Genomic DNA, 22660 nt, shown 5'->3' with positions numbered 1-22660 from the left:
GTACGTTTCATCTTAGACAAAAAATGTTATAAACAAGTTGTTTGTTTTGTTTCGTCTTGGCTAACTGTATCAAGTTTCCCTGGACAGCTCCCTTTTCACTTTCTCCAACAATTATTTTTAATCTTTTCCTCCCTCTTCAACCGTCAGTGTCAAATCTTCTTCCCTCACGGTTATGCTTAGCAAATGCCACTGACTTTTCTACAAAGGATACAGACATCATCAGAAAAGAACTTCTACAACTTACATCACCAAAGGAAATCCTCCACCCATTGGCACCTATCCTTTTCTCCTAATTTAATTAATTAATTTATTTTTTAGCGAGGGAGGGAGGGTAGAGGGAGAGGGAGAGAGAGAATCCCAAGCAGCCTCCATGCCCAGCACAGAGCCGGATGTGGGGTTCCATCCCACAACCCTGAGATCACAACCTAAGCCAAAATCAAGAGTCGGACACTCAACTGACTGAGCCACCCAGGCACCCCTTTACTAATATTAAAAGACAAGCCACTCCTTCCTGTGTTCTGGACTTCATCTCTTTACATATCCTCTGGGACTTTGATTCCCATTCTCTTTCTCTCTCTCTCTCTCTCTCTCTCTCCCCTTCAACTACTCCTACTCATCTTGTTCTTTTCCAGGAATACCTAAAACATGTTCAGGTTAAAACCATGGGGAAAAAAATCCCCAGCTCTCCTTCTTCTACCCCCCTATTTCTCCCCAGTTTCCAATCCTCTCTCTCCCCCACTTCATAGCCAAATCTCGGATGAGTTGTCCACTGCTCTCCATTTCCTCAGTTCTCATTCATCCCCAGGCCTCCAACACATTCCATTGACATTCTCACTGTAAAGTTTCCGTATTTCCAAATCCAGTGGTGGACATTTATTGGTCTTCACCCTCTTTGACTTCTCCATAGCATTCAACCGTGTTTCAAACACTCAGTGCACACGTGTACACGCATACACACTCATACACTTCTTTAACCCTTACTTTAAAATGTCAGTCATAAAGGAGGTCGATAATGTTGCGTTCATTGTATTTCTCTTAAAACCAATTACCGTAAGATTATTACTCGTAATAATCACTACTCATTATTAGTATAGTATATATTAGTGTAATTATTCTATTTCTACTTCATGTTTCAATTAAGACCTTATTCTATTGATTTAAAAAGTGTATGCATAGGTAGGTTCTATTTCTAAATTTCATTTTAGGTGAGTAAAAAGCGTTTTCAAATGATCTATTAGAAACAGTTGGTGCTGGTTTGGTGGGACTGAGAGTTTCTGCCAGCTTCCTCTTTGTAAAGAGAGCAGGGCAGTGACCCAGTAGAAGCCAAGGGCCCACGTCACTGCTTTTGGAAAAGATTCAGCTTGTCAAAGAGCTGAGTGACAAATCTTCTCTTAAACTTCTAGGAGTTATTTTGGTTGCTCTGTAGTTCTTGTGTGAACCACCTTAATAATGGACATTCTTTCATCACTTCTTTTAAAGCTTAACTCTCAGCATCATGTGTGGGAGGACACAGAGTAGAAAAACAAAACTCCAAGTGTGAGATGTTTTTTGCTGTTGAAAATGATTTGTAGTGAAGTTGTTTTCTGACCGTCGTTCTTTCTTTGGAAGGCTCTTCTCTTGGGCTCAAGGCCATCTTTTGGTTATTGTTCCCAAGAAATGGTTTTTAGCCACTAGACTGCTTTGTGCACGTGGGTTTCTTTTTTCTTTTTCCCCCTATACAGTAAGACAGTTCTGCTTTAGTAGAAAAGCTGGACTGCATAATAGGTCGGTGTTCTGCCTTTCAGAGAACAGGGGCTGCAGCTGCATCTGCAGTGTGCACGGGCCTACCTCTCCAGGGCTGCCAGGGAACCAACGTCCTGGGAAGGATTAACACGGCAGCGACGCAGCACAGCAGGGACAAAGGAAGCCATCTAAGCCCTTGTTACTTAGAGTGTCTGAGGATCAACACCATCCATGTCACCTGGGAGTTTATTAGAAATGCACAGGCTCAGCCTCATCCCAGATCAGTGGTCCAGAGCCTGTTCGTTTGAACAAGATCCCTACGTGACTCCTGTGCACATTCTAGTTGGACAAGCACCACTGCTCTTAGCCTACATTCAAAGCTGCAGCCTTCCGACCATGGCACAGACACTGCTTCCTCTGGGAAGCCTTCCCCTGACTCCACTGGCTTTGGTTAGGGGGCTCCTTTCGCACACACAACCGATCCCCATCCCCCACCCCCACCACGTTGTCGCCTGGATCTCGTCTGTCCTTCCTAGCCTGTTGCTGTAGGTCTGCATGCCTGTCCTTCCTCAGAGGTGAGCTCTAGCCCAGATCATTCTGTGCCCCACCTTGCATACTGCCTGACTCAGAGCAAGCGCCAATCAGAAGGCTCATGGAGCCAATGAATGAATGAGTGGGCAGTGATCGGCAGGACAGAAATAAAAGCCTGAAATTCACAGAAGGTTAGGTGTTTATTTTTGCTGCTTCTTAGACAAGCTCTACAAGGTAAACGCAAAATACACAGACTGTTTCAGTGGCATTGATTTTAAACGTCAACCTCAGACCATGGCATTTAGGACTTCTGGAGCACATTGGTTCAGGCACTTTTGTACCCAGAGGCACACAGAGTTTACCAGGCTGAAAGGGAGTGACTTGCTCTCATGGGGATGCTGTTGCCAGCTGCCTGGTGAGGTAGGGAAGAGCAACAGACACCAGATCAAGCCCAAGCACACAGCACACCCTGCCTTTCATGAGTTGATTGTCCAGCTGGTAGGCAGCCAGGTCCTCTGCTGCACTTGTTCCCTCCTGCCACCCACCTTGGAACCAGTTCCCTCCCCTAGGAGCACCTGCAGCAGGAGGGGGGCAGGGAAGGGGAGGGAGCATACTGGATGTTGCTGGATGTCAGCATCTTTGGTATAAGGAAATTCCCTGGGCCCAGGGAGGGCTGGAGAAGGAAGGCAGCCAATACTGACTGGGGTTGGAGAGCCCTAGTGGATCCCAGGTGCCCCTGTTCTCCCTGCTTCCAATCAGCAGGAAATGGACGGGCCCTCATTTTATGAATCGAATGCTGGAATCTGTGCTTCGCCTGCCTCCTTTCCAGTGAGCTTCTCCGAGGAACTCGGCGGCCGCTCCATCGGGGCCCATTTGGAAGACAAGCTTCTGCCGCTCAGCCTTGAAGCAGCAGATGGAAAACATCAGCAGGAAGCACACAGCTTCGCCTGCACCGCCTTCCCTCCATCAGTCACTGGCCTAATGAGATATTCTTGCACTTGGCTTTTTTTTTTCCCCCCCTTTTCACTAAAGGACCCTAATGTGCTCTACAGACATGGGCTCCTGAGGCCTCCCTGAGGGAAGCAGGGACCTCCTCTTCTCACAGGGGTCTTATTAGCCTTTGCTGGCTCGACTCTCTGTTCCTAAGATGCCCTCTGGCCGGGAAGACCTGAGCCATAAGCATGACCAGAGCTCCCCATTCAGAGCAGAGTTCAGCGTTTGCCTCACTTGTGTCTTCCATTGGGGCTTTATCCCCTTTGTGTTCATAGGTGCTTTTTTTGTGGAGGTGACAGATCATCCTGGTTCTAGGGTGTGGGGGCTCAGCCCAAAACAGCTTTTTCTCCACAGGGGACATAAAAGCGGTTTCAATAGGAACAAGCATGGGATTTGAGGACATGCGTCCTATGACCCTGGCTGTGGTCCAGCCTCTTGTGCTTTGGGGTAGCAGCACTTCAAGTTTGTAGCTTTGGTAGAAAAGACCCTCCCCAATGATTCTGAAGTGTGACCGCCTGGGGTTGGTGATTCTTGGGGTGTCCTGTTGCCCACGTTCTCCCTGTTTCCCTGGAGCAGTGGGGAACTTGGAGCCAGTGTGGTTTTCTGGCTGGTTCTCTGCCCGGCAGCAGCAGCGGGGACATACCGATGAGGTCCCCGTGTTTTTCCACGGGACGGATTCAGTGGAGACAATCAGTCCTTCCGTGTGCTGGGTGGGGCCCAGGAAAGCCTTAGTTGGGATGCTGAGCGCTGTCTGCCTTGTTTTCCCCTCCCCCTCGGGCTGACTTTTAGAGGGCCTGCTCTGGGCCTTCCTAAGAGATATCCGCACTAATGATCTGAAAGGTGAGAAGGCACAGTGGTTTAAAGAACGGTCATCACCAACTTAAAGGAGGGAAAGAAATTACACTTGTTCTCAAGATGGTTCATTAGTAGCTCCTGCACGGAGGTGACTTCACACTCCCACAAGAGATCAATGTGCCGCCCCTGTGGTGACGTCAGACTTTCAGGGAAAAAAAAAATCTCCCCAGCTCAGGGAGGACTGGGAAGATCAGCTTGGGCCCCGATCCCCCTGCCCCCTTGACCTGGCAAAGGACCACTCAACAATTGGCTCCCAGGGTACAGACAGCAGCCTCACCCCCCACGGGCCCTGACCTCCTGCTGCTGCCGAAGGTGAATGAGGGCGGAGGCCTCCCCCTGCTCTGCTTGCTTGCTGGAGACTCTTTAGCCCAGTGCACCAAATCTGGCTCCAGGCTGCGCTCTTATCTGCCCCCTTAGAGCCCCAGCTCTGCAAAAGCCTCGGGAAAGCAGCAAAAAGGGAGTGGGAACACAAATGGATCGAATCCACCAAGGTACAAGCCACTCACCGCCTTTTCTGTGCAGAGTGTGTGTCCGTCCCTGCAGCGATCCCCATAGGGTGAGGTGCTGTTCTCCTAACGTCTGGCACTGGCTTTTAAATCTACAAGTTGAAATCTCAGGGACTCAACTTTTTAGCTAAGTAACTATAAATGCAAATCCCGTTATATATATGAAATCTATATGAACATATATGTCACACCTGTGCGTGTGCCATTCTGAATATTACCGCATACATGTGGGTCCCAGGAATTCAGACCTCGAACCACCACTTGGCGCATAATTTCACCAGACCGCATGACCCAGAAAAGCAGCCCTGACAGGCCCAGGGCACTGTCCTGCCCGTGTCTGGTTTCTGGGGTCAGAGGCAGGCACCTCACACGTGGCTCGTCTTCTGGGCCAGGGCGTGGTCCATGGGCAGAGTAAACTTGACGCCACCATCCTTCTCCCAGCCCCTCCGGATTTTGGAGAGCCTGCGGCTGAAGCAGGGGAGCAGGAACAGGCCTTTGGCCAGGATCACGACACAGGGCACGAGCAGTGTGAGCGTGAACGTGGGAGGCAGGTAGAACTTGTAATGGCTGTCTTCGAAGGCACGGGTCCAGCCATAGGTGAGTGTGTGCAGGGTGCTCAGCACCAGGGCCACAAAGCCCAGGGTCGACTGCAGGAGAAAGGAAGGATGGAGTTAGGGCCAGGGTGGTGACACGGGGTGATTCCACCAAGGGCTCTTCTGCCTGCCTGGCTGAGGGGGAGAAAGGAGGACTGCTCTGGTAGTCGAGACTCTGGGTTCCAATCCCAGCCCTGTCCAAATGCTCTGAGCCTCAGTTTCCCCAACAGAAAAATGAGAATAATGCCTCTACCCTGCAGGTGTGTAAGGATCGACTAAATCATGAGGATCTGGTAAATGATGCTGCTTTTCCTCAACCTGTGTTATTCGTACCTCTGGTGGACTTTAGATGGAATGAAGTTCAACGACGTTTAAAAACATTTTACTAGTTTTGTGCATAGTTTAATGTATAGTAGAGTAACAGATGTCTGACAGCTACCCAAGCCATAATTTCACCAATAATATCTGGCCTAAGATGAGGCCAGATAAAAAACTGAATTGGTTTGAAGTTGATTTAAACATGGACACAAAGTAACAAACGTACTTGGCATGTGGATTTGGCACCAGTAGTGAGGGCGGCTCCGAGGCCTGTAGGCCGGGTGACCTGACACTCTCTGTGAAGCCCTCGGCTTTCGAGCATCATGTAGATGCTCTTGGTGGGGGCTGGTCCCTCCCCTCCTACCCACACCCTGACTCATCAACACCTCAGATGGAAACCCTGCCAGGTTCCTCTCTTGCCTAGAAGGGAGTGGGTACTGCATGGAGACCGGGACAGTCACAAACCCAAACGGAAGCAGTTTAGGCCATCCTGCAGGGAAGGTGAACGTCCCAGCCCTTGAGCCACAGGTGGGCTTCTGTGCGCCACCTCCAGCCAAGAGCAGCTCTTCATCACCCCAAGGGCTATACAATCCTGACTTTCCACGGGAGCCAGGGCATGGAAATAGCTGGGAAGTGCTGATCTGTAGCTCTAGCCTTGGAATCTTTGGCAGTTTCTTGTGGACAACAAATGAGGCATTCCAGAGTCTACTCAAATGACACTGTGACCCTGGGCAAGCCACTAACTGAGCCTCAGTGACAAGTAAATGGTCCCCAAAGCTAAAGTTGGAGATGTGGGGGAAGCGCTATATAGATGGGCATTCTGCAGCCGGCAGAGAAGCCAGGGATGATGGAGAGCTTGGCGCAGCAAGGGGCAGGGCTTTGTGGAAGGCACAGGGAAGCACTGGGCGGTTCTGACTGTATTCCGTAAGCACCAAGGAACCACTGAGAGATCTGGGGCAGGAGAGCCCTGTGTTTATTACATAAGGAATGAAAATAGCAGTGACTCATCAAGCCATGAACACATATGCATTTTCTCCAAGGAGACGCTGGAAGGGCTTAATTGAAATGTGGCAGTATGACGGTACCTCGGGGTACTCTTTATAGGTTGGCTTGGAGCTTTCCACAGAGAAGCTACAGTTGGGCCTCCTGGATTTCCTTCTAGCCCCACTTGTCAGCATTGATCCAGGGGGTTTGGTTGAGAGACACTGTCTTGCTTGCACTCCCCTCCGGCACGGTTCTAAGTGGGTCTGATTCTGCTACCATGCCTCATTCTTGCTCCTCTCTATTGTGGGGGACGCCTTGCCTATGCCAGGATGGTCAACCTCGGTACGTGGAAGAACACTGTTCGGAAGAATTGCTCTCAATACTTCTATGAAAAAAACAAAACATTTTCTAATGGCTCTACACTATATGTTCATAGATAGGTTCCGAGGTACAGCATTTTTGACCCCTAAAAAACACTAGTTGCCAAAAGGTCCCCAGTTTCTAGCGTTCCTAGCCATCTCTGTGTTTTCTTGGCTTTCAGTAACTTAGAAGATGTTTTTATCCCATCTTTAACAATTTCCTGGCTCCACACAGCCTGTCGGGAAGAGCCATGGGGTGGCTCTGTGCTTCTACCCACAGTTATGTCATATTAAAATGGTCATCCCCCAAAATAGAAGGCTCCCTGACTGCGAGTCACAACCAGCTCCTCGTCACTTCTAGATGTATCTATCAAGAATTCCAAATCTCCTTGAAACTTCTGAACCACACCCACTTTGTCTAAAAGTTCTGATCTGTCGATATTGAAGACTGGGGTTAAGAAGGTCTCCAGCACTGAGGAACTATTTGGGATTAATATCCAAACTATATAGAGAACTCCCAAACTCAATGACAGAAAACCAAACACCCCATTTCAAAAATAGGCAAAGTACTTGAATAGAAATTTCTCCAAAGAAGACGTACGAAATGGCCAATAAACACACGAAGAGATGCTCAACGTCACTCATCATCAGGGAAATGCAGGTCTAAACCACAATGAGATGTCGCCTCACACCCATGAGGATGGCTACAGTCAAAAACCCAGAAAACAAGGTTGAGAGGATGTGGAGAAATTGGAAGCCTTGCGCACTGTGGGTAGGTGCAGCTGCGTGGAAGGTGGGGGGCGGTTCCTGAATAAATTAAAAATACAATTACCGCACACTCGAGTGCTCCTACTTCTGACCTGTACCCCAAAGGAATGGAAAGCAGGGTCCTGAAGAGATATGTGGACACCCTATACTCACAGTCGCCGAAACATGGAGGCAGCCCAAGTGCCCATCAGCAGAAGAATGGACAAGCAAAACGGGATAGTTCTAAACAGTGGAATATTATTCAGCCTTAAAGAGGAAGGCAGTTCTGACACCTTGGTGTGACATGAACGGACCTTGAGGACATGATGCTCCGTGAAGTCAGCTGGACACAAAAAAGACAAATACTGTAGGATTGTCTTATATGAGCTGGTGAAGTCATAGAGACAGAGAGTGGAATGGCGGTCGCCAGGGGCTGGGGAAGGGGACCGTGGGGAGTTAGTGATTCATGGGGACAGAGTGTTGCAAGACGGGAAAGAGCTCTGCAGATGGATGGTGGGGATGGTTGCCCCACAGTGGGGATGTACTTAGTATCACTGAACTGTACACTTAATGGTTAAGAGAGTAAATTTTGTGTTACGTTATTTTACTACAATAAAAAGAATTGAGAGGGAAGGGAAGGTCCCTAGCACTGACCATCAGAAATAAATCTTGAACAAGCTGGACAACTGCCCTGACATTCCCAACCAGCTGTCCGGCCCCAAACCGTGGCTCCCCTTACTCACATGGATTTACTGGGCTTTGCTCAGATGGCTGGGAAGTGCCTTTTACCCCTGAGTCTGAGACTGCGGTTTTCACATCCGGCTCCAGGGTAAAATAATGGGGAGCTTGGGAAAAAGATGAATGCCCAAGCCCGGCCCGGAAATGCACATGAGATTGGTTTGGGGTGGGGCTCAGGCATCATTAGCTTTTAGAAATTCAGTGATGATGCTAATGTGCAGTAAGGACTAAGAACAACTAATTTAGGGGACTCTCATCACGCAAGCCTTTCCAGCATCAGGATGAGAAGCCTCTGTGTGTCCCTCTGCCCAGGCTATTTGATTAGGATGGACCTGATACTATGTGTGCCTTCCACAAAGATCCACTGAAGCCTCATGGGGCTTCCCCAGATGCTGAAGAAATGGGAACCCACCCAGGCCGAGGGACCTAGCCCTGGTGGCCCCCCGGGGAGGCCTCAGCATTTCCTTTAGGGACATGTCCTAGAGCTCCAGTGTTTGACCCACGTGGGCCAGCATCCCCAACCCCTAATTTGGAGTGATGTATTGTGCTAGACAATGTGGACGTGCACTGGGAGGGCACCAAGATGCTGCTCCCATTGCTGCATCCCCATCCTTTCGCTATCCAAAATTCCATGGTGACAGATGGCAGGAAGCCCCAGCCTCAGGCTAATGGTTTACAGAGAGGGCTGACAGCCAAAGATCAGCCAGTAACAAAGGGCATTTGGACTTTGCAATCCCAATGGGACACCTAGATGGTTCCAGTGAGTTTGTTTTCCTCACACTCTCTCTCCTTGGCAACAATCTGAAACAACAATCAGCCCACACCACCCCCCCCCCCCGCAACAACGCCCCCCCCCCCCCCGCACTCCCCAAGCTAAGGCCCTTTATATTGTATGTAAACTTGTTAGCAAAAAAGAAACAGCCAGGTTGTCGGTGGCTCCTGCTCTTGGTCACTTACTGTGGTGTAGAGGGGCTGTTGGACGATCGTTCACGGAGCTGGGGTCAGAGCTGGCCTGTCATTATTTCAGGCAGGTGGCTAGAGTGGGCGAGGTCACGGGAAGTCCCTCTAACTCTGGGGCAGAACTGAGCTGCTAGAGGAGAACCCTCATGTCTCTGTGCAGGTGAGAGGCCCTGACCTGGCAATTCTGCAACCTAACAATGTTTAGCTGGCTAACTTCGAGCAGTGAGCACACCAAGACCAAACCAAAACCATAAAGCCATAACCACAAAACCTCAAATTTAAACCTTTGAAACCAGCCTCAGGAACAAAAGGATAAACATAAACACAAGTCACCACTATAGAGTCCACACACTGTTTTGATGACTTTTGGTTCCATAAACCATCATAGACCCAGGAGTCAGGCCAAGTCCATGGAGAAGCACGGCTCTCCACAGCCAGCTGCTCAGCCCTGGTGACCCCCTGTGGTCGTGCGCGGTAGCGGGAGGAGACGGGGTCGGGGCACCGGCGGGCTTGGGACTGAAACCCAGAATCTGCTGGCTCCACAACCTCGGTCCGCCACCCCAGTGGTTACCACACAGTGCCTGTCACCCAAGGAGCTCACGAAAACAGACTGCTTGGACATCTGAGTCCGTAGGTCAGGGGTGGGTCTGGGTATCTGTCATTCTCCAAAAGAGCTCTGTGACTTCAAACTTGGAGATGGTGGCTTGCAGTAAGAACCACACTTTTCATTACTGTCCTGGACACAACCAGGTACGCCACATATGTAAATATAACTATCGAATCAATATAATTGAAAAAAAATCTATTCTTAGACCATGCAAAGCCCTCTGACATTTTCATAACATTATTTTTTTTAAAAAAAAGCTGGTTGTGGGCCACCTGGGTGGTTCAGTCGTTAGGCGTCTGCCTTCGGCTCAGGTCATGGTCCCAGGGTCCTGGGATCGAGCCCCGCATTGGGCTCCCTGCTCCACAGGAAGCCTGCTTCTCCCTTTCCCACTCCCCCCTGCTTGTGTTCCCTCTCTCGCTGTCTCTGTCAAATAAATAAATAAAATCTTAAAAAAAAAAAAGACAAAAAGAAAAGAAAAAAGAGAAAATCAACATTAAAAAAAAATTCATTTCACGACCCACCAGTGAGTACTGACCGCGGTTTGCAAACCCAGCCCTGGACCATTCTGACGCCCAGGGCGGGAGTCTCTTGGCTGCTCGTGAACTCAGAAATGGGTGGTTGGTCGCTTAGTCAGGGGTAATGGAAATGTGGCCGCATACCCTAAGAATAATAGCAAAATACTTTCTACTTTCTGCCACATGTCGTTTTTCTCACGGTGGTTCATGACACCTCCGTGGGCATTAACTCCATCTTACAGGTAAGGTGAGGTTCGGGTGGGGTTCGTCACCTGCCCACGATTCCAGAGCTGCGACAGGGGGACGCAGAGCTGGACCCCAGGCTCTGGGCGCTGACTTCCTCCTCCCTATATTAGCGCTCTCGGGAGACAGAGCGTTTGTTCTCATGGACAGACTGTGGGCATTTGACTTCCCCAAGTAAAACCCTGCCTTTCTTACCCAGCTCCCAGCCTTGCAACCCCCCCACTGTTCTTGCAGTGGCCGAGGGACTTCCATATTTACATTTCAACTCTTTAGTAGGTAAAGTCGAGCACGGCTCCTCAGGTTCCAGTCCGCTTTCGCTAACAAAATCAAATCCTCTGGCTTTCCCCGGCAGACAGAACCGGGCTTGTAACCTACAGCTGCTTAACGGAGCAACTTTTCGGTGAAGGGAGCGACCTGCAGTCTGTTTTAATTGTGGATAAACCAGGCACCGCAGGATACTCCAAGCAGGAACAGGAAAATCCGAGATTTGGGTGTGCGACACATGGGGATTAGTGGCAGATAAATAAAATTCTGTTTTCCCCCTCTGCTGCCGGCATGTGTCAGCCCTGAGCATTCCTCCGGAGGCCTTCCGAGATGAGCAGAGCCAGTGAGATTCAGAAACAGAGAGACTTCAAAAAACAAAACAAAACAAAACAAAAAACAAAAAAAACAGACCCAAAACAACCACAACTGTGTTTTGTTCTAGGTATGTTAGCGTCCCCATTCGGGAACAGTTAATTTGGATTACATAAGAGCACTGCACGGTCAGCGTCCCTCTGTGAATCCTGTACTATGTCCTCACCACACAGAGAAGAGATGTGACAGATTTTTGTTGATACTGGGGGTGGATATGAGCGCTGTTCTCTGCCCTGATCCAGTATCAATGGCAGAATCCAGTATTAGTCACCACCTATCCACGGAGGGGATGAGTTAATCCGCCAACACTTGCGGGCTGACCGCGTACTTTGTATAGAGAAGAGTGGGGGATGCCAAAGCAGTGTAAAAACTGTCCCTGTCTCAGTTGGCCTTGTGACTGAAACGTGGCTCTGCCTGTCTTGTTCCCTATCGCATCGGAGGCCTAACACAATGCCTGGCATGCAGTAAGTGCTCAATAAACACCTCCCGAAGGAATACCTGCATAAAGGCCCTGTGCTATTAGCAGCATTTCCTAAACGGTGTTTGGTGGAGTGCAGTTGCCATACTCTGAAAACCAAAAACAAGACAAAAAACCAAACCCCCAAAAGTGGGGGGAGGGAGGGTGTTCATGCTCAAATAAGTCTGGTTAACAGGGTTGGTTTGTGGTAGATGCTACCAGAATCTTTGATGTGCCAAAGTGCATTGTGAATATCTTAGGGAAGGCAGATCTTTTCTCAAATTTATTTGACTACAGATCTCCTTTTCTCTGATGTCTCACAGGAATGGTGTCCTTCGGGACATGCTAAGTTTTAGCCCCGATAAACCGGTGATCCTAATGCTCACCTCCTCTTTGGCCCTGTATGAATCAAGGGGCTAAAGGGGACCAGAGAGCCGCGTGAGAGGAGGTTGCTGAGTGGTCGGCGGGGCTCCCTCACTGGCTCACTGACTGCTAGCTAGACCAGTGAGATATGCAATGACTGCACAAAATCATGCAATTTTGTTTGGGAAGCTCAAGAACTGTAGGAATGGAGAGTGTTTAGTCCAGGGTTCACTGTTCCCTTGTCTAATTTTTTCACATGTCTATATCTGGCTTCCCCAGATGATGAGCTTGTCCTGCAGCCCCTTTATCGGGAGACTTGGGGGGAGCCCTCAAGGCTCGGGAAGTCCCCGGCGTCTGAAGGAGTGGTCATGTCACACGGATTATGAAAGTCAAGCTGGTTCATGGAGGGTCAGGGCCAGCGCCACGCGAGCTGAGGCTCACCAGCACAGGCAGAACTACTTTACCTGAACGAAGCTGAACTCTCTCCAGTTGAGCGAGTTTGCAATGGAGGGCAGGGACGTGACAGCCAGCAGGGACAGCGTGCCAAGGGCCAGCACTCCCAGGGAGAGGTAGATCTCCATCCGCCAGACTTCCTCCTCGATCCACAGGTGACTCTTGTTGGCCAGGACCTGATGTCGGGGGGGGGGAACCATGAGCACAGTGGCAGAGGTTGGTGCCCCGGGGTGTGGGCGACAGGGTAGCTTAGGGCCGGAGAAACACTGTGATGATTAACACTCCCACCACGTCCCACATGGGCCTGGTCCCGTTCTAAGTGTTTTTCAGGCAGCAGCTCCTCTAATCCTCAACAACCCCACGAGGTAGGGTGCACTATGATCCCCATTTTACAGATGAGGGAAACGAGGCACAAGGATCAAGTCATTTTCCCAAGGTCATGCACAGGGCAGTAGAGGGTAGAGCTGGGATTGGGACCCAGGCAGTCTGGGTCTTGGCTTTCTCAAATCTTCCTGGGGCCAATCAACCAGCCCAATAAGCCATGCTGACCACCGGCTTCCACTCAGGGCACACAAAGACGCATGGAGACACTAGATCCCTCCACATTTCCTGACTCAAAGCCACCAGCTCCTGACTTCCCACTCGGTTCCCCATTTCTACCTGAGGAATATAGCTTTGGCTCAACCGTTGCCAGGCTACAGAGACTGACATCTATCACCATCACCAAGTCGTGAGCACATATGGAGCACCTGCTGTGTGCTGTGCCCTGGGCTGCAGGGAGCCAGGGTGCCTGCCCTTCCGGAGCTCTGGGATCCCCCAGTGAGCAAGAGGTAGACACAAATCGGGGAGCCCCTGCGGGCCCGGAGATTTCTACCCCCCGCCTCCTCACTCCCAGCCCGGCCGGCACTCCCTCATACGGCGCACACACTCGAGGAAGCTTTTGTTAAGGTCTTTCCGTTGGAACCGTCATTTGCCAACCAGACCAGATAGCAGAGTTCCTGGAAGTCAAGGTGTTCTCTGAGAAACCCCATGAAATGCTGGTCCTTTCATTCTAGCAGCAGATCAAGGAACAGTATTTTCTATTAGGAAATGTGGCTCTGCCTTAGCAGGCTGGTCTCTGCTTTGCAAAATAGAATGACTCATAGAAGTTTGTAAGAAACTCTTTCAGCAGGAAAAAAACAAAACAAAATAAAACAAAAAACCCAGGCCCAGTTACCAGACACAGTATTAAAAATGAGTCTGGTGGGCCGAGCAAAATGGTTGAAAAGCTGATGAGACGAAGCTTAAAGAAACTGAGAAAATGCCATCCCCCGGGTGCTTTTCCTGCAATTGAGAAACACGATGGCCTCGGTTCTATTTTAGGGCAGGCTGGCTCACGTCGGTGTCCTTAAGCCACAAAAGGACCAGGAGTCTGGGGACTTGGGTTCTCATCCTGACCACAAGTCGTATGTGACTGTGGGCAACCCTGGCTCTGGGCCTCGGCTGCGGGCTGGGAGAGGTGATGTCTACGATCCCATAACTGGGCTTGTGTACCAAACACGCCGGAAGGCTCTGACTGACACTGCCCCGCAGAGGGCGGCGAGGTCTCCTGCCTAACTCGGCTCCGAGTCTTACTCACCCCTTCAAGGTGTTGACAACTGTCACTAAGTAAGTCATCTCATTGCAAATTGTTTGTTCTTCAGATAGACTTCATTAGTCATTCCTCTCTGCGTTTCGGTAAGATCAGGCGGTTAATGTCACAAGTCAGAGTCTGGATGATTACACACACATACCACACTTGCTTGCAAAATGTCTTGTTTTTTTCCTCTAACAATTTCCACTCTGCAATGACTCTGGGAAGCGGTGGGGTGAGGTGGGCAGCGGAGCAATGGGTGGTGAGGAACCTGATTGAGGATCTGCAGCCCGGCCGCCTTCAATAGCCTGTGGGATTCTCACCAACCGGCTGGGCCACCGTGCTGGACTCAGGGCTCCCCAGTGCCCAGTGTCACCCACGGCTACCTGGAATGTCGATTCAACAGCTCTTCACTCCCCTGGTAATTCTCCCACATTCACAGCTCATCCAGTTGGCCCCCTTGAGAATGACAAGGATAGTGCTCGCCGACAGGAGATGGAATAGTGGTGTTCACGTGTAGGCTTTCCTTTCCCCGTGGGTTGCAGGCTGCAGCCTGAAGAACCCCGGGGCAGGAGGACCAGTGAGGCTGTGGCATGAGCCCCTCTCCTTGTCCCAAGGGTGGTCAGAGTGTGGGAAGAGGGTGGTGCTGACCCCCAGGCAAACCCAGAGAAGGGGGATACGGACATAGAAGAGGCAGCCTTTGGTAATAGGACAACGGCTTCAGTCCCCAGGCCGGGCTCCATGCTGATGCTGCCACTAGGGGGCAGTCACGAGACCCTGGGCAGTCCCTTCCCTGGCTAACCGGGGCCTCTTTCTGGCCGTGTTATCACAGGGGGAAAAAGGATGATGTTTGTGCAACGAGTCGCATATGACTGGCACACAGTAGGTGATTAGTACAATAAATGGCTGGTGCTGTTTTTAACAGCAGCTGGGAAGTCAGACTAGTTCTTGCCCTAAGCCCTACATGTTCTCCTCCTAAGAGATGCCTTGTACTGGCTTCATGGTGGCTAGTTTAACAGCCGCTCCATGAACGTGCGCTGGGAATCTCTCAGGAGCCACGGACCTCAAGGGGTGGAAGGCCCAGTCACAGAACTGAATGGGGGCAGAAGACAGACAAGTGCTGCATGATCAACATCACAGAAGCACGGACAAAATACAACAGATTATAGAGGTGGGTACGGGGAATGGGCAAGACAGGCAGGAGGAGCTGAACGGAGGCAGAGTTTTATAAGAGAAATACAGGGGTGCCGTGTGGCTCAGTCGGTTAAGCGTCTGCCTTCGGCTCAGGTCATGATCCCGGGGTCCTGGGATCGAGCCCCGTGTCGGGCTCCCTGCTTAGCGGGGAGTCTGCTCCTCTCTTTCCCCCACTTGTGCTCTCTCTCTCTCTCAAGTAAATAAATAAAAATCTTTAAAAACAAAATAAAAGAGAAATACAAGTTTGTCGGATGGTCCCAGGGTGTCCCAGGGTGGGGGGTCCGGGCCAGGAGGAACGAGCTGTGGCCACTCAGAGGACAAGACAGGAGCAGTGTGTGGGGGGGAGAGCATAGCTGTCCTGTGAAGGGTCTCTCATTACCCTGAGGACGGTGGGGGATCACTGAGCTGCTTTTCAGCAGGGACATGGTAAGATGCAAATTTTAGACTCTCCAACAGCGCCTAGCCGAGGATGGGGGCAAAGGCAAGGAGAAAACAGTATGTGGGTTACATTTTCTTTGATCTTTTTTTTTTTAAGAATTTTTCATTTATTCATTCGAGACACAGAGACACACACACAGAGAGAGAGAACATGAGCAGAGGGAGAAGCAGAAGGAGGGGGAGAAGCAGGCTTCCCGCTGAGCAGGGAGCCCGATGCGGGGCTCGATCCCAGGACCCCGGGATCATGACCTGAGCCGTAGGCAGACGCTTAACCATCTGAGCCACCCAGGCGCCCCATCTTTGATCTTGTTTTTGATCTTGAAATGCATTTCTAGGGGGCCACACAAGCAAATCAGAAAGCACTGTACGAATATTAGGTATTGTAGGTGATACTACCGTCAATAAACGGTCTCAGAGACTCTCTCTGTAGCTGAGATGCTGCTCTGTTTCCAAATCTGCGACTCAGGGGATTGAAGGGGACCGCGGAGAGTTTCCTGTGCCCGGGCTAACCTGGTCCCTTTCCCCTAAGGCCCAGCAGGGCAGCCGGGATGGTGAGGAGGGCCTGAGGGCAGGCTGGAAAAGTCACGCGTCAGGCAGGAGCCTGAAGTTAGGGGCTGAATGCAGAACAGCCTCTCAGTGGTCCAGTCTCAGGGCCTGAGGGCGGGGGTGACCTGCAGACTCTCTAGCCTCTCCAACACCTCCAGGTTCAGGCGACTCACCACTGCTGGGCTGCCCTGCCCTGTGTCAGCCTCCGCCCTCCCCATCCTTCTAACTCCTCCTCGTCCCCAACACACTCACTTCTGCCCTGGCTTCAGCCCTGGCTCTACCCTCCAGAACTCTACAGGACAAGTGAAAGCCCCTTTGCATGACAGGCCTTCACTGTCTCCAAGTGATTCTGTCCTGTGGGAGGGATGGTTGCCTGGCCACCTCCATCAGTGGGGGGGGTGCGGGGTGCAGCCCTACAGGGCTTGGGAACTCCGGCAAAATTACCTCTCACTTGCCCCTCTGCGCTCTGGTATTTGCATCGTGGCAAAACTGGGTTAACATAATATCAAGCAGAACACTGGCAGGCTAGAGAATTTAGAGAATGGCAATCAGAGGGTGGATGGGGGAAGGGAGGGCACAGGGGTCTGCCTTGTGCTCTAGGGGGTAGGAGGCATTACCCTCTTCACCGCCCACCGCCTGAAACACCTGCCACCCAGATCTGCCACCTCCTGGGCAGCAAACATTGTGCCAGTCCCTGAGAAGCCACACAGAGCCTCCTGCTGAGCGGGCTGGCTCATTTTAGAAGAAAATATCATCACAGAGCATCACAGACATTAGCAGTGGGAGAGGCCTCACTCTGTATTAGGGCCTTCAGGACAAAACAGGGGCTGTGACTTGCTGAAGGTCAAGGTCTTTGTTCCAATCAGTGACGCTGGAGGGCAAGAGTTTAGGGCTCTGGCCTTCAGGTGTAGGCGCCACCCCCACTCCCACCCCAGCATCAGCTACAGCAAGAGATGAGACGGTCTTATTCCATTCTGGGGCCCCAGGGCCTGGCAGAGTCGGCGCTCAGGGAATGAATGAGGGAATGACCTGAGTTCTGGGATCATTTACTCAACTGCTAATTTGGACTTAGTTTCCCCATAGAAAGCAATAAGGATATGAGTATGGATCTGGAGTCGAATGGCTGGATCTGAATCCCAGCTCAGCCACTTACTGGCTGCATGACTTTGGTCAAGTGACTTACCCTCTCTGTGCTTCTGTTTGCTCATCTGTAAAATCAGGGTAGCCTAGCACGTGCCTTAGAGGAATGAGGGTTAAATGAATTTCCGGGGAGTACGTGAAGCACTTAGGATGGCACCTGGAACGCAGCACGTTCTTTTTCACGGTTTGTGTCTATTATTTTTCCCTTCTTCTCATTTCCAGTGGGCGTCTTGCTTCTCCGCCTGAAGTCTGGGGTTCTTCCTTTCTCTGAGGAAAGCCTAAGCCCACAGACACAGTGATGCCAGGTGTCCATGGGCAGGGAAGGACAAGGGCACTTGAGAAACTACAAGCAGGGGAGCAGGAACCCCAAGAGTGAATGGGGGCTGAGGCCCACGGTTCTCTGGAAGTGGCCCAGCCTTGACTTCAGTTTCCTGCTCTGGGAGGTGGCCGGGCTTCTGAGGGGATGGCTGCATGGGGGGCACAGCTGGGGAGATCCCTGCCTCCCAAGCAAGAACAGGAACTATGGTGGCCACCCAGGCTGGAATGAGGGTCTCACTGGCACCTGGGCCAATCTCTAGTGGGTGACTAATGTCCTGCATGCAGCGGGAAGGCCCCATGTGCCTGGCTGGGGACTGGAGGTAGGATTAGCACGTGGGGCAGTGTTGCCTGGGACTCAGAATTGGGCCCTGTGAGCTTTGTAAACCGGGTCTACCTGGTTGCTACCTGGCCTGGCCCGTAAGGCCCTCCATTCTCCAGGAATCCTGTGGCAAAAGAGCACCACGCGGGTTTCCTAAACGAATGAATCATTAACGCTTCCCCCCAACCCCACACCAAAACAGCTTGCTTCTTCGGCCTTCTGCACCTCAGCTGATGGCAACTGCCTCCGTCCAGATGCTCAGGCCAAAAACTGGACTCATCCTTGACCACCCGCGTACCCCGTCTATTTCAAAATTCTGTGTACTCGGGCTTCAAAATACGCCTTCAATGCTTTCCGGCCCTCTGCTGTTCCCACATCACTCCAGGCCCCTGTGGCCTCTCGTCTGGGGTCCTGCGCAACAACCCCCCCCCGCACCCCGCCCTGGCCATGGGTCTCTCAGCATGTGCCTTTGACCCCTACTGCCTGTTCTCCCTGCAGCAGCGAGAGTGAGCCAGTTAAAACGTCAGGTAGAGAATCTCCCCTCCTCAAAACCCTTCACTGGCTCCCTGTTTCATTCAGAGCCTAAGGCCAAAGCCCTTCCCCTGCCTTCAGGACCCCCCTGGTCTGCCTTCAACTACTTAGGCCTGGCCCACCACCCCTCCCTGGGCTCCTGGAGGCTCCCACCTGAGAGCCTCTGCTCTTGTCGCTCCCTGGACTGGCTGAAACTGGCCGCTCTCACCTCCTTCCACCTCTGCTCACCCGTCACCACCTCGGCAAGGTCTCCCCTGACCTGCTTCAAGACTGTGCTCCACCACACTCCCCTGCTTGGCTTTTCTCCTTAGCACTCCTACAGAGCCTCGAAAACTCTCAGCTGTCTTGCGTCCGTCCCCCGCCCCCGGCCCTGGGCTGCGTCCACCAGCACTGGCACTGCCCCGCCGGGCTCATGGGTCCTCGGCACGTCGGGCGGTGGCCGGTGCAGCACCCCCGCGGGGCCAGAAGCAGCCGAGGGCGGGCTGCGCGCGCCGGTCGTACCTGTTTGATGGCGAGGTTGACCACCTCGTAGCGGTTCACGCGGCTCAGAGGCAGGCAGAAGCTGTAGAGGGCGTGCAGCGCGGCACAGAAGAAGCTGAGCAGGCCTATCTGCTTGCGGTGCTGCAGCCAATGGTCCAGCCAGTCGGGGAAGCGGCGGTACTTGGTGCCGCGGCGCAGCTGCAGGGCGGCCGCCAGCACGCCAGGCAGGTACACTAGGGACAGCAGCACGTACGCCACGCACGGCAGCGTCGTGTTGACTACGGACACGGGCAGCTTGTAGAACTTGCTCTTGCCGTCCCGCACGTAGGGCTGCAGGACGTCCCGGACGAAGTTGTAGACGTAGAAGAAGATGAAGAGCCCCAGGGCCAGGAGGGCGGGCACCTTCCAGCCCGGGAGGAGGCGCAGAGGCATGGCCTCCACCTCCCGGGCCGAGACCAGGGACCCCATGTCCACGGGCATGAAGCCCATGGCCTGCACCATCTCCGAGACGGCCCGCTTGGCATCCGGGTGGTCACTGCAGATAGGCACCTGTGGGGAGGAAGGGGGTGGATCAAATTGGGTCACAGGCTGCAGGGGCGGGCAGGGCCTCAGAGGGTGTCTCGGCCAAACTCCTCACCAAGCGGCGGAGGAAGCCGAGGCCAGGGAGCCACAGCGTGGACGGTGGCTCTGACTCCCAGACCGGGGTTTTCCCCCAACTTCCTGGGGCCCCTATAGCCACCCAGCCCCTGGTTCAGCACACCCATGATGCAGAGGGAGGACCCAGGGCTCACCCGACAGTGAGCGTTTTGTCCATTTCATTGCCATCAGCAACCACGAGCAACATGCCCCCAGGAGCCTCTGCAGTAGGTGCTTTGAGAACGGTGGCCTGCTCTGGGGGTTGCTCAGTAATTGGGCTTTGCATATGGCCCGGAACGTGCAGCTGTGGCTACAGCTCCAGCCCTCAGTCCACAAGTGTCCCCTTTGATGGTGTCCCTCGGGCCCCCAAGGCCCTCAGCCAACACACAAGCCAGCCCCAGCCTCATAGCCCACAGCTTCTCACCACGAGCTCCAGGCAGTGTCCTTGGATCTCTGAACACTGTGGCCTTGCTCACACTGCTCTGGTTAGTCTGGTCCACCGACGCTGGCTCAGCACCTACTGTGCGCTAGGCTTTACACACGCAGTCCCTCCACCTTACCACAAGCCTGCAGGTGGGTATGGCCCCATTTTGCAGGTGAGGAAACTGAGGTCCAGGAGCATCATTTCTCACCTCTGTACCTTTGCAGGTTGTCCCTGCAAACTGGGATGTCCTCCCCGCTCCCTGTCGCCAGGAAGTGGGACCAGGCCAAAGCTGACCTGGAAGTCTTCCCTAGCCAGCCGCTAGCTCTGTTTCCTTCTAGGCCCTGCCATCTGGCCTTCACGCCCTGTTCCTTGCCTGTCCACATCGGGAGTCCCACAGCGCAAGCCACACGTAGGGCCCTCCAGTCAGGAGCGGCAAGACCCCTGTGCGCTCTCCCACAGGCTGGCACAGAGCTGAGCAGGTGAGGCATCTGGGCTGGACAAATTGGTGGAAGTTCTCACACACGTAGAGCCTGACATCCTTCCTCCAGGCAAATGCAGGTGGCCTCTCAGCATTAAAAACCACCTCGTCATAGGAGCCCCTTTTGCCAAGAACTGTATGCAGCTCTGGCCATTTCCTGGAGCCATTTTCCACCCCCAGAAAAAACCCACTATTGACTATTCTAGGAAACCAACTTAGTTCTTGGAAGTTCTTGGAATCCAAGCACTGAAGTTTGGGACCTGCCTGCTTCCTTGGGACCTGGCACATAAATGTGTTGCTTTCCTCTTTCTAAGTCCATTCTCAAAGCACAATCTCTCCTCTTCTTGACTCCAGATAGTAAAAAGAAAGCCCCTTCCTCCTTGCCCCCTCAGAAATTGAGTTACCACAGAAGAAAGAACATGGATTTCAGGTTCATATAAACTGGGTTCACATCCCAGCTCTCCAGCTGTGGGAGCTGGTATAAGTAAGTTCATTAACATCGCTGAGCCTCAGTTTCCCGCTCTGTAAAATGGAACTCTGCAGTCATGTGAGATGAGGCTGGCACACTGAGGGCCTGCAACGAAAATTAGCCATTTATATTTATTGTTTTGATGGCTGGTATGCCCCCAGCACCTACCTGCCTGTTCCCATCCCTTGGGCCGGACTGTAGGGTCCAGGCGGAGATGACATTGAAGGCCTTGACCACCGTGCAGGTGGGGAAGAGGGAAGCCAGGTACTCAGCATTGGACTCACGGTGCCGGAGGTGCTCCTGCTCTGTGGGGTTGCTCACATCCACGAGGATCTTGCCAGCCAGTTGGTCGCTGAGGCCACACAGTGAGGAGTAGTGCTCCCGGAACATGGCCACAAAGATGACGTCAGGGGAGTCCACTGCCTCCGCCTGGAAAGTCACTTGTGCCGCTGAGGGGAACAGCCCAGCCGTGCGTTTGGGGTTGCGGCTCCCCACCACCACGCTAAAGCCAGAGCCCACTAGGCGTGTGACCAGGGAGCGGGCAAAGTCCCCACTGCCCAGGATGCCCACTTTGGGGGCTTCACTGGGGGTCTCGGCAAGGCTCCCATCACTGTCCACCAGGCGGCGGCTGATCAGTGGCTTGTCCATCTCTCCTGACATTTGGGTGGCTGGAAGGAAAGCAGGAACTTGATCAGTGGAGAGCTCCCAGACTGTCCTTCATACCACCTTCCTCTTTCTTGTCCACTGTAACCACATGGTGGTCAAACATTCACCCAACAGAGCTCCATGGCGTTAGCAGGTGCCAGCATAGGGGGTGGGCTGAGCGAGACCTAGCACCTTCCCAAGGACGGCACAAAGTCAGGAAGATGGGGAAGGACCTCTGCCCTCCACCCTCTGTCCTGAATTATTTCCTTGGCACAAATGTGCAAATTTGCAAGAGTGCTGAGAAAGAAGTATATAGAACTTCTATGATGAGGGTACCTGGGTGGCTCAGTCGGTTAAGCATCTGCCTTCAGCTTGGGTCATGATCCCAGGGTCCCGGGATCGAGCCTTCCGTAGGGCTCCATGCTCGGCGGGGAGTCTGCTTCTCCCTCTATCCCTCCCCTCTGCTCGTGATCGCTCTCTCTCAAATAAATAAATAAAATCTTTAAAAAAAAAGAATGCTTAAAACAAAACAAAACACCACCTTCCATGATGAGTGCTATGCGGTGCCATACTTCTTTTCAAAGGAGTATGTGAGAGATGGAGGGATAGCGTTACTGTCTAGGAGTGACCCCGACCTCACTCCCACCAAGTGTTATCTGATTACCAGGAACGGCGACATGTCCCTGTGCTTGTTTACATTTTGCATTTTGGGAAGGTACCTCTGTGCTCTTCCTCGAGTAGATGATGAGCAGCTTGGAGGCAGGGACCTCATCTAACTTGAATTTGGGTCTCACCATTCGTCCCAGGGCCTGGTACAGAGCTGGTGTTCGACGTCTGCTGAGTGAACAAA

At 52.3% G+C, this 22660-nt stretch overlaps 1 protein-coding gene across 3 annotated transcripts in view; it reads right to left on the bottom strand.

Annotated features, from left to right (window-relative positions):
* Positions 1 to 2434: 2434 nt before the first annotated feature.
* Positions 2435 to 22660, bottom strand: part of STEAP3 (STEAP3 metalloreductase) — a 51366-nt gene continuing 31140 nt past the window's right edge. For 2 of the 3 annotated variants that reach the window (XM_028101276.2, XM_088021761.1), the window contains exons 2-5: positions 21334 to 21833; positions 19180 to 19707; positions 12592 to 12756; positions 2435 to 5254 (exon numbers count right to left, since the gene is read on the bottom strand). In XM_028101276.2, the coding sequence (XP_027957077.2) occupies positions 4973 to 5254; positions 12592 to 12756; positions 19180 to 19707; positions 21334 to 21825 (1467 nt within the window). In that variant the 5' untranslated portion in view covers positions 21826 to 21833 and the 3' untranslated portion in view covers positions 2435 to 4972. Of the gene's footprint in view, positions 5255 to 12591; positions 12757 to 19179; positions 19708 to 21333; positions 21834 to 22146; positions 22254 to 22660 lie in introns of those variants that run through there. The other variant, XM_088021760.1, reaches the window with a different exon arrangement.

Source organism: Eumetopias jubatus, unplaced genomic scaffold (assembly GCF_037043125.1).
Source record: "Eumetopias jubatus isolate StellerSeaLion01/CBP00866 unplaced genomic scaffold, mEumJub1_p1.0 scaffold_3, whole genome shotgun sequence".
NCBI lineage: Eukaryota > Metazoa > Chordata > Mammalia > Carnivora > Otariidae > Eumetopias > Eumetopias jubatus.
The sequence above is the reverse complement of the archived record's forward strand: the minus strand, read 5'-3'. Positions and strand labels throughout refer to the sequence as shown.